This window comes from Protopterus annectens, chromosome 14.part0, assembly GCF_019279795.1.
Source record: "Protopterus annectens isolate FY-2018-M chromosome 14.part0, PAN1.0, whole genome shotgun sequence".
Taxonomy (NCBI): Eukaryota; Metazoa; Chordata; order Ceratodontiformes; family Protopteridae; genus Protopterus; species Protopterus annectens.
The window spans coordinates 441794659-441806953 of record NC_056748.1 but is presented as its reverse complement, the minus strand read 5'-3'; the positions used below and the strand labels follow the sequence as shown (position 1 = coordinate 441806953).

General features: G+C 36.6%; 1 protein-coding gene across 1 annotated transcript in view; it reads right to left on the bottom strand.

Moving 5' to 3' along the window:
• Window positions 1-12295, bottom strand: part of CRMP1 (collapsin response mediator protein 1) — an 808535-nt gene that overhangs the window by 541108 nt on the left and 255132 nt on the right. The window contains exon 3 of the mRNA XM_044056207.1: window positions 4009-4097. Within this exon, the coding sequence (XP_043912142.1) occupies window positions 4009-4097 (89 nt within the window). The remainder of the gene's footprint in view (window positions 1-4008; window positions 4098-12295) is intronic.

The following is a 12295-nucleotide window of genomic DNA, read 5'->3' as shown; positions in this document are numbered from 1 at the left end:
TGTGCCGGGAGTGATACCCTTTTTGAGGGAATTTCCCCCTTCTCTGAGTTGGTGTAACTGTGGAGTTGGGATATACATACATATTTATATATATATATATATATATATATATATATATATATATATATATATATATATACACACACACACACACACACACACACACACACACACACACACACACACACACACACACACACACACACACACACACACACACACACACACACACACACACACACACACACACACACACCAAGTTTTCTTCAGTGAATGCAGTTCAGGGATTCCAAATTTTGGTGCATTTCTTTTTGTCCACTCATAGTGGACGCATTTGAGAGGTTCTTTTTTTTTAGACTCCAGCTGGACAAAATGAATGTCTAGGTAAGCCAAATGGCAGGCAGTATGGGCTTGAGACTTCTAAAATGAGTATGTGGTTATGTGTAAGTGTATGCAGGTAGGCTTAGAGCTGGTTTATTGATTTGTAGCAAAAGAAAAAATTAAAACGTACTTTTTTCCACAGACTGGTTGGCAGAGGCAGCTACTGGTCCCTTTCCTCAGTTTAATAAATTACTTGTTAATTGGTAGAGTCCCTCTCTCCTCTGGCTGTTGAAACAGTTTGGAAAGGTAGAAGTATTGTGTTTTCAGTAACAATTATGCATTCATTCAAGGCTGAAAATTAGGAAGCTGGACTGAAGCATTTAAACAATTGTGTACACTGTCTTTTTTTTTCAGAATTGAATCAAAAAAGGCTCAAGCTTTATCAAATGGATATAATTATAACAATTGCATAGGTAAGTATATACTTAAAATAACAAGGAACATGAATCCAGTAGAACATGTGTGTGATCCCCTAAAATAACAATTTGAGATTTGAACCCATACCTCCATTTAGAGACCAGAATTGCCATGAGCCATGGAATGAGTTTAATCCTTGTGTCTGGTGTTTTAGACTATTCAGCCATCCTGACAAGGATTGCTATGAGCCACGGAAGGCATTTAATCCTTGCATCTGGCACCTTAGATGGCCTTAGTGGTCTAAGGTGCTGGATGCAAGGATTAAACTTCTCCATGGCTCGTGGGAATTCTGGTCTTGTCAAGATGACCGAGTAGACTAAGGCACCAGATGCAAGGATTAAACTCCTTCCATGGCTCATGGGAATTCTGGTCTTGAAATGGAGGCGTGGTTTCAAATCTTATTCTGAAATAACAATTTGGGGAGGACAAGGAGTTGGGACTGAGATCGGGCCCCATGTTCTGAAAAACAGCCGAGCTCTCAAGGCAGTAGCACAGCTAGGGTGGGGCAAGAGGGACAACTTCCCCTGGGCTCAAAGTGTTGGGAGGACACAATCAGCTGATCCTAGCTTCTAATGCAATAGTGGCTTTTGAAAGCCAGTATTGCATTTGTTCAAACTTGATCACTGTAATGCTCTTTGTGTAGTCTAAACTACTACAGTTTAAAAGTGAAAAAAAAATCCCTTTTTGTTTTTTTTTTTCACTAAAACCTGAGTGCTGTAGTGGACTGTGCAGGCAGGGTATAAACTGTAACAACTGTTTGATATAGTTTATAAAAAAAATTATCATTTTCTTTTACTAAAATGGAGGAGTGCAGGAGGCAGGGCACAGAAATGGGACCTGAATGGCTGGGCAGCAGGGAGAGGGGCATGCTCTGTCTGCATCATGGCCACCTGACTGGTGTACCGGTACAAGTAAGGTCTATTTTTTTTTTCTCTTCAGTGGAAGAGCTGAGGGGGGCATGGATTTGTAATAAGCCAATCAATTTAATACAGTAATGTGCTTTTGTTTTTCTTTGGTCTTCACTTGAAGAACTGAGAGGGTGGGGAGCTGGTTCATCTTATTGGCATAGGAAGCTGGCTGAGGCAGCTATGCTTCTGGCCCATGATATACTTAATGTCTCACTGCTGTTGAGTGTTTTGTAGTTGAAGTATTGGGCCAGTGCTAATCTGTGTTTTGCAGTGGAAATGTACGCAGAGATTATAATTTCCAAGGAAGGTGAATTTCAGTGTAATAATGCAGTACTTACGATACATGTGCAGTTTCCATTCAGTATCATATAGTAAGACACACACACACACACACACACACACACACACACACACACACACACACACACACACACACACACATGGAAACACAGACATTCATGTAAATACATTATGCTTTTATGAATAAAAGAAGCACAGCAATAAATCACAAAGTCACACACACTTTTTTTACTTCCACTCCAGCTGGTCATTAAGCCACTGTCCTTATGAGGTAGGACTATGGCTATGGCTTGGTCATCCTGCAGGCAGTATTCAGAGGGATTTAACCATTAAGTGCCACATTATAGCTTCACATGTTTGCTGGCATCCAGGGAAAGACATACAATGAGCCATTGTGAGGGGTACCATGTGTTTCTGTGAGTGACAGCACTCAAACGCATTGCTTCCCTTACAAGAGTCCTTCTGCATGATTCCTGTCTGCATTGGGGATTCCTTTATAGGATGTGTACACCAAGCTTGCATGCCCACCCCATTACAGGGGTGAACAGAGAGTTAATCATCATTTATCTGCCTCACCTCCAAGCTCCTTCACTGCCTTGGCTGCTAATCCAACTTGGGTTCTCTGGGGTGTAGTCATGGCTTTATCCCTCTGTGCCATGGAGGTGGCAAACTGTATACCTCTTTGTTTGGAGGTTTACACAAATGTACTTTAATAGCTTGCCAAAGTCTAACATCTTGGACTTCTTTAGAATTTGAATGAAATAGTTGTCATACTAATATAAAAAAGAGATGCCAGCAAATTAGATTTATGTTCTACATGTAATACAACTTATGTTACTTATTATTCAGTTATTTACATTTTGTTAGCCATGGTGGGCAAAGGGTCATTTTAAGAGGGGACCCAGGAGCAAACATAAATAGAAAAATATATCTGAAGAAAACCAAAAAGTTAACACTGATCAGCAAAATGAAACTAAGTACACCATGCATAGATGGTACAAAAATACAGGAGAAGAAGAGAAACTTGTATGATGATCATACAAGTCCAGTTGTAGAGTAAAATATGGCATATCAAAATCATATCAAAAGTACAACATCTGAGTACAAGTGCTGCCAGTAGTGTATGCAAGGAATGATAAATATTAATTTGCAATATAAGTCCGTAGATCTGACAATCAGAGATTTCAGGTGAGAAATGGATTGGTTTAAATGAGGTCAAAAGAGTATGGTTTGCTTATGAAATTGTTAAGGAGGATAGGTTGAGAGGAAATTAATTGTTCATGTTACACTACATTTGAGGCAGCTTGGAGTATATTGATGGTGACCCTGGTGGAGCTCTTGAAGGCTTTAATGTTAGTGATTTGTCTTATAATGTGCCATACAGAGTTCCAACTGTATGAAAGAAATATAAATGATGCATTCTCACTTAGACGGGAGATTTTGGACACATCCAGATGATCTTTAGAGGAAGAGCAACGGTTCTGATTGGAATGTACCACTTAAGCATGCAAGTTAGAGTACGGCCATTGTCACTAAATAGGAGTTTATGGGTGAAAGTACAATGCATAAGGTTTGTTTTATCTGAGAAAGACATCCAAATGAGCTTGTTGAAGGTTTTGCACAAATGCAGATTTGTAACTGGTAAAATATAGTGATTTTGTAATATGTCGATTCAAGTTTGTTCTCCACTGATTTATGTATATTTAGATTGCTGATAGTAGCCATGCCGTCGGTAGTTTCAGATGTAGGACCTATACTATTTTGGATAGACAAAACATAAAACAAATGAAAATAATGGCTTTGGAAAAATTTAAAGGGAGAAAAAGGTTTCATTGCGTAGTTATAGTTTGTCCATCCCAAATAGGCTGAAGTCCATTTATTGCAAACCGTCGGCAAACAAATACTTTATATGAAGTTTCTTAAAAAAAAAACAAAAAAAAAAAGCCACTGCATGCAATACAACAATTATCTGTGCATATTAAATCTGTATATTACATCTTACTTTATTATTCCATCTTCCAGATACAGGTCTGCATAGAAGGACTGATCTTCATTGACTATTCTTCCGCCTTTGATCAATAATCGATCACTCTAGAAAAGAGAAGCAGAAATCAATAATGTCACGCCTTTTTTGTCTAAGTATAAAACAAACAAGTAATTAAATTAGAAAAGATGACAGTCCTTCACAGATGCTTCACCAATAGCTAGCTAACATTTTTTTATGAACTGGTTTGCACTCTTTTCTCACCAGATGCAAATTATTCACTGAGTAAAGCTTCTTCCTAAATTAACCCTTAATCTTTCTCCATAGCTCTATATGCCTCCTTTCTAGTTCACCACTGTCTCAAATTCAGTCAGACATTTTTGGAGCTTTTATTTAATGTTTCACAAAAACTTTTTTCCTTGTGTGATGACTAATTATATATGACAATATACAGCATTCTTTTGTGACCATTTTTCATTGGTACGCCCATGTGAATTTACTCCATAATTATAAGCATACTGTTTAAATGTTGCTTTTCTGCATGTTGCTGCATCTTGATTAGTGCTGTTCCAATCAATGATAATATCCCTTATGACTATTTTATCTAATCTCAGCCTAAGGAACATGCACCTTCTGAAGACTGTAAGTCTGACACCTTAGGAGATATATCACATGATGGTAACTGTTTGAAATGCCAAGACTCATTAGTGACAGTCCCAGAATCTTAAGACTGAATGACTGAAAATACAGACTTAATATACTAAGTTTGAGATTACCATTTCTCTGAATATTCTCTTTTCCCTGAGGCATGTTGATTTCACACATCAGGGGGTTTTCATGCCCCCTGCAAAAAAAAAAAATGTTGTTCTCCTGTGTTTGTGGTCTACTTTTTTTCAGAATTTCAAGGCTTGTCAGCTTGAGATTCAACATTTCAATAAGGAGCCTCACATGAAACTTACAAGGAACAACATGATAAAAAAAAAAGTCCCACCTACCACTCCATATCGCTTATGCCAATATTCATAAAAAAGTTCCAGACTAGTTAAAAATGTATTGCCTAGAGAAAAACGTTAGTGTATCTCTTCACTTTGTTTTCCATTCTGATGAAAAATCTGAAACATCAAGCTCATGGCTACTTTAAGTGTCATTAATCCAAGTTTCTCTTTCATTCATCCCCTTTAAGCTTCTCTGATTTTTCTGTTAAGAGAGAGATGTCTATTCAAAAACTGCATGAAAAGTTCACTGTGCTTACTTTTTTCCTGGAAAAATTCTAAAGAACTTTGGATAACCCCCAGGGTAAATAAAATGAGATGGGAGTCATTGGTTGCATTTTTAAAAGCAGGAAACCATATGAGGAGCATCTCCTCTTGTTTGTCTGAGTAGCACCTCATCACCTGTCCCGCATATAGCCTTCTATGCAAAACAAACCATATAGAGGTATATGATGGGAGGTACATGCTTATGTGTATAATCCAAGGTAATTTTCAAGGCCAAAAACATAAAGATAATATCTACACTTCTAAACTCCACTATGTATCAGGCACTTATTAGATTGGGCCTAACCTTTTCCCCATTACATGAAAATGGTTATGTTGCATGTGATTTTTATCTTTCCTCCTTCCAGATCACATAGCTTGACATACGCATATGGATTTTTTTATTTGTTTCATCCTTATTTACTGAGACGCATTTTTTTAATTATTATTTTTTTATTTGAATTAAGAACCTCACTGACTGAGGAACATAGAATTTCATTTTCTAGCTTCAGGTGCACCACCTTGTAATAACTCAGTTTGTACATTTTAATTAAAAGTGTCATTGTTGTAATTATTGTGTACTAGGAAAATATCATATATTTTCTCTTCAACTGAAGTAGGTTTCTTTGTTCATAAATTGTAACAATTTATTTTTATTTATTTTACATTTGTTGACCGGACTAGTCCAGCTGGATACATATCCATTTTCAGCAGAGGCCAGGGGAGAAAAGCTCCTCGAAAGTACAGTACAATATTATACATAAGACAAAACAAAAACAACAAAAACAATTCAAAGTTTAACAGGTGAAAGTACAGTACAAAATTAAGGTATTTGATACATGAAAAATCATATAGATGTAAGTAGATTAGAATATAAGGAAATATGTTCAGTTAACAACACATTTGATTGTAGAATCTTATGTTAAGTATCTTTTGTTAACATAGTAGGCAGACTGAAATCCATATTTGGAATATAGAAAGAGAGTCTAATCAATTAAAAGGCCTGTGATAATTCTGGTTTTCATTAGGCAGTTAGTGTATGCAGTAATTAAGACAGATAACTTAGTGAAAAAAAAAGACATGTGAGGTTAGTCTGGGTTCAGACAGGTGCATAACCAATGTGATTTGAGGTAAGTTTTAAGCCTGATTTTAAATTGTGTTAGTGAAGATAGGGAGGTCAGGTCGCTGGGGAGAGAGTTCCAGGTTTTACCCACGGTATTAGTGAACAGAGAGTCCCCTGCCTTATTGTAGGTTTTGCCTATTTGTACTAGAAGTTTATTAGATGAGCGTAGGGTCTTAAGGTTGCTGTAGGGGGTGATAAGGTTGGTAAGAATTGGTGTGTTGTTAGGCTGATACAGGATTTTATAGACAAATGCTAATTGTTTAAGTAGAAGTAGATTTGGTAACTCTAGCCAACCTAGTTTTTCATAATTAATACAGTGATGGGTTCTGAATGTAGAGCCTGTCGCAAATCTAGCAATATTGTTGTAGGAGACAGTCAGTTTGTTCATGTTGTTCTTTGAGAGGTTAGTATATATAGGGGAGGCATAGAGGAGGGTAGAGATTAAGTGGGTCTGGGCAATAGTAGATCTTGCTAGTGGGGTAAGAAAGGATTTGATTCTATAGAGGGAGCCTAGTTTTTTGTTGACTGTTTTTATGGTATTGTTAATGTGACTACCAAAGTTAAGGTTATTGTCAATTAGAACCCCTAGGAGTTTTGTGGTAGAGTCTGGAGATATGATGGTTCCATTGTTCGATGTGACAGTAAAGTGTAGAGGTGTGGCCCTGTGGGTGGGAGTAAAAAGTAGGAGTTTGGTTTTGTTGGGGTTCAGGATGAGGCACTGATGTTGTAGCCATTCAACTATGTTGAACACTTTTTGGGTGATAGATTGAAGGACTGTTGGAGTTGGGGCTGAGCATATTAATGTGGAGTCATCGGCATATTGTATTATGGATGCTTGAGGAATAACAGTATGCAGGTCGTTGATGAAAATAGAGAATAGAAGGGGTCCAAGTATAGAGCCTTGGGGGACACCTAGTGCAATGGGGAGATGGGGAGATAAGTTGTTCTCCCACATAACTGCTTGTTGCCTATTGCTTAAGTAGGATTGAAACCATTGTATAGTGAGTGCATCGAGAGACAGGTTTTTCAGTATGTTTATGAGAAGTTGGTGGTTAACCATATCGAAGGCTTTAGATAGATCAATAAAGAGGGCTGCGGATAGGGTGTTGTTATTGCGATTTTTGTTTATGCAGTCGGAGAAGGATAAAAGGGCAGTAGTACTACTGTGAAATGGCCTGAAGCCGTGTAGGCAGATTGGGTAGGCTATTGCATTTGCAGCTTTTGAAAAAATGTAGAAACAGGCAACCTTATGTCCAGATAGTCAATACTAACCACAGGAAACAAAATCCAAGTTTCTTCTTTAACGTAAAAGTTTTTATTTTTCAAAAAGACAACGTTTTCGCCGTGACCCCTGTCACAGCTTCCTCAGAAGAAGACAAATAAAACAGCTAAACCAGTCTGTTCAAATACTCACTTAACAGGAAGTGACAAATAATTGCATATCCTGCACAGATTTATCTTAATTAAAAATTTTTAATTACTAAAATCAATTATAAATAGTAATAAAAACACCATAAAGTTACAGGTAAGTGTTATATAAAAAAAAAAAAAAAAAGGAAAAACACATAAAAATACTCTTAACTAATGCATTTGTACTATTACATTATAAATATTATAGAGTATACTCACAAAGTGTGTGTATATAAGAACTACCTAAAATAGCTCTTTAACTTAAGAATACATGAAATATTACAATTCTCGTTGAGACCTTCTGGCTTAAATGCATCTAAATTCAGCTGCCATGTTAGTTCGACACATTCAAGGATTGTCTGAAAAGGGCCTCCCCTGTTAGTTAAAGGTACTTGATCTATACCCATAAAGCTAAAAGAGTGGTCAGGATTACTGTTAACATGTTTTGCCAAGGCGTTCTCTAAAAGAGGTTTCTTTATAGCATATAGATGCTGGTATACTCTCTCTTTTAGTTTGCGATTGGTTTTTCCTATGTAAAAGGAAGGACAGGAATTGCACAAGGCGATGTATACTACTGACTTTGATTCACAAGAAATCCTCTGTTTAATATTGTACTTTTTGTTCCTAACTATAAAGGAATTACCTGTCCTCATCACTTTACACATGTTGCAGCATCCACATTTAAATGAACCACTCGATCTCGTGTAACTATGAGCATTAGAAGTGTGTTGTAGTAGTTCTTTCAAGTTACTACTTCTCCTATAAATAACATAAGGGCGCTGGCCTAACTTGTCACTCAAATTAGCAGAATTAATAACTAGTGGGCAGTTTTTTAAAATAATGGCCCAAATTCCTGTTGAATTCAAATTAAATTGAGTTATAAAGCTCAAAGAATAATTTCTCTGCTGATTTAATAAGGAATTTTGATGCACTAATTCATTATCAGTGGTAGACCTACCAACATTAGATTGGTCAAGTAGTGGTTTATACAAACCTTTTGTCCTTTTAGTATCAACTTCATTAATAAGGCCATCTAAGAGAGAAACAGGGTATCCACGGTTTAAAAACATCCCTTTCAAAAACTGGCACTCAGCTTTAAAATCACTATAAGTACTGCACATCCTACCTGCACGTACCAGCTGGCCTTTAACTATGGATTTTTTCTGCCTAGGTGGATGTAAGCTTGTATAGTGCAGGAAGGAGTTGCAATACGTTTGTTTTCTAAAAATGCCGGAAAGGTAAATCCCTTCATCTAATTCCTTAGTTAGTCTCACATCGAGGTAATCTGTTTCTACTGTTGAAAACCTATAAGTAAATTTTAACCATTGTGTAGTACTATTTAAAAAGTCTACAAAAAGTTTTGCTTCATCTTCGTTAAAGGATGAATATATCATCCAAAAACCTGGTGTAGTATTTTATCTTTTGCATTATAGTTTCATTAGATAATATAAAAAGTTTTTCCCAAAAGGCTACAAACAAGTTAGCCACACTGGCTCCGCAAGGAGAGCCCATGGCTATTCCACATTTTTGTAGATAGAATTTATGTTCGAATACGAAAAAGTTTGATGATAACACTATACTCAACAGTTCTGTTACAACATCCATCTCAACTTGTGGTGCACCTAAGTCTTTAAGAAGCAGTTGAATCCATTCAACTGCCTCATTGTGAGGAATGGATGTGTATAAGTCAATGACATCAACAGTCAAAAAGTTACACTCAGAGTTAAACTTAATACTGTTGATGTCACGTAAAAAAGACCAGGAGTCTTTACAAATAGTAGGTATTTTCTTCACGTATTTTAATAAAATGCTATCTATCACTTTTGAACAAGGGTAGGTCATGGAAGACCTACCATCTATTAATGCCCTCATGGGGGGGGTTTTTTTGGTCTTTGTGTATCTTGGGTATTCCGAACATTACAGGCAACTTTGGCTGAATGATGTCAATATAATTATATGTCTCCAAGTCAATTTTGCCTGCTAAAAAAAGGTCACGGAAATACCCACGAATACGACCTTGAACAACATTGATCTCATTAAGGGAAGAAGCAACATAGGCGTCAGAGACTAGTACTTGCATCATTTTTTCTTTATATTGGACGTCGTCAAAGACTACCAAACCACCTCCTTTGTCAGGTTTCAAAAACCTGACACTTAAGGAACCCAGGTTTTTTAACCATTCACGTTGTGCAAGTGAAATGTTCATCTCATTCAAACTACTGCTTATTTTTTGTGTAGAAAAAAGGTGTCTAATATCTATTTCACACATTTGTTCAAAAAGAAGTAGGTTTTGCTGAGTAGGAGGGTTAAAGACACTAGTCAATTTCAATTTGTTATTAACACTTGTTATTTCGTTGTTAAAGTACAGTTTTAAATTTAACTTGCGTATGTAACATTTCAAGTCAATCAGAACTTTAGCTAAACTCCCATAGGTACTTGGTATAAAAGTGTATCCCAGAGCTAACAGTTCTACTAGTTCAGAATCTAGTTCTAATGATGAAAAATTATAAATAGTAAAATCTTTCCTTCTATTAGTGTATGTAACAGGTCCTTGTAAAAGGTCTCTGAATCCTGTGGAAGAAACATTGTCTATTGTCGTTTCCTCCAATACACATTCCCCCCTTGTTTCTTCTGTTGGTTCCCTAAAAAAACTTTATCATTAGGGACCCCTGAAGGAACCTGCTTGTTTTGATCAGTTCTCCCTGGTCCTCTTTGGTTCTTGTAATTATAATTAACAGTAGTGGACCCTTTTAGCCTGTTACTTCTTCTAACATCCTGTCTAGGTGTAGTAGTAAGGTGTTCACCATTTTCACCTTCCACAGGCATTAATTCAGCATTAACAGAAGTAGAAGTACCATTTAAGTCAAAGGTGTTAGAACCTGGGCTTCGGATGTTTAAATGAGGATAAACTTGGTTAGAAAAGTAAGCTGTTCTATCCCTTACTAACTTCTTGTTTTTATTAATTTTTAACTTAAGTAACAGTGCATCAATGCTAGAAAAAATACGATCATAGTCGTATTTAAATTGCAGGAAAGAAATGTTAGTTTTAATTTCCTCATCCAAAACATTCACTTCAGAAATAAGTGACAAAATGTGAATATCATAATGCTTAACTATGACATTTAACAATTGTAAACCTTGTTCCTGAAATAAGCACTTCAATTCTGAAAAATACACTTGGTCTATTAATAATCCTGAAGGAGTGAAGTTGTTCCTAAGGCCTTTTGGAATCAACTTTTCATTTAAACATTGCCTAAAATAAGCAGCTTCCAGCTGCAGTTTTTTTAGTTTAAGCAACTTGGTGTCAAGTACCTTTAAACGGTCGCTAATCGTATTGTTGTCATTTGCTTGAGCAGAAGAAGAACAATCAATTGTCCCAATGTTATCAGAATCCAATCTAGGGTGCTTTCATTGTTATTGTGTTTATTGGTCCTTGTGGGGGAGCTTATAGTTTGAGTAAATCCATGTAGGTTAAGATGGGTAGAGGGCTGTTCAGAAGTACAGCTTTTCCAGTTAATATTAAAGTCACCAAGTACTATTGTTTCTTGGGGATAATTGGTTGATAGCCAATTTAAGATATTTTCTAGAATATTAGAGTTATTCCCTGGGGGAAGGTAGATAGCAATAATGTATATGGATTTATGGTTATTGAGTTGAATTTTAGAGATAAGTATTTCTTCATTACTAGTTACAGGGGGGTTAGAGTCAACAGAGGTCACTTGTAATCCGGATTTATATAGTATAGCTACTCCACCTCCCTTTTTAGCTATTCAGTCTTGTCTTAAGATGCTATATCCTGGTGGAATAAAATTGTTGTCTTGTATAGATGGTTTGAGCCAAGTTTCAGTAAGACACAGGATATCAAATGAGTGTACATCCATGATGCATGTATTTGGGCAACCTTATTATTTATGCTCCTTATGTTAAGATGGGCTATCAATAGTGAGTTGGGAGGTCTGGTAAGGGATTGCATGGTAGTGGGGGTTGCGTTATGCATCTCTCTAGACTGTATAGAATTTGGGCCTGGATTGGGATGGATATCTCCATCTATTATTAATTGGAGTTGATTGCTAAGTATAAGTTGCAGATGTTTACATGTTAGGAACAAAAATTTTTTAGCTATTGGCCTATAGTATCTGATGTGAGTTAGTCTGTGATATTTTGCTGATAGGTAGGGTATTGTACTGGGTGTGTTTTAATGACTGTGGGTGTAAGCTAACGGTGTTGAGGAGGTTTGCTTTGTTGGGCAATAAAGGTTTATGTGGTGGAGATGTTCATAAAATGTAAGTAGATAAAGTATAATAAGAGTAGGTATGAAGGGGGATAGAAGTAGGAGTTTCCATTGTGGAGAGGTAGATAACAATGACATACTGGCAGGGTTGTATATAGAGTAATGATAAGATAAGTAAGTTGGATTAATAGGTGAGTCTTGGGTGTGGAGGTTCTGGCCCTTTAAGGGGTGGGATGTTTTGATTGGTGGTTATTGAAGGGGGTGTGGTTTGTGTGAATAAATGCA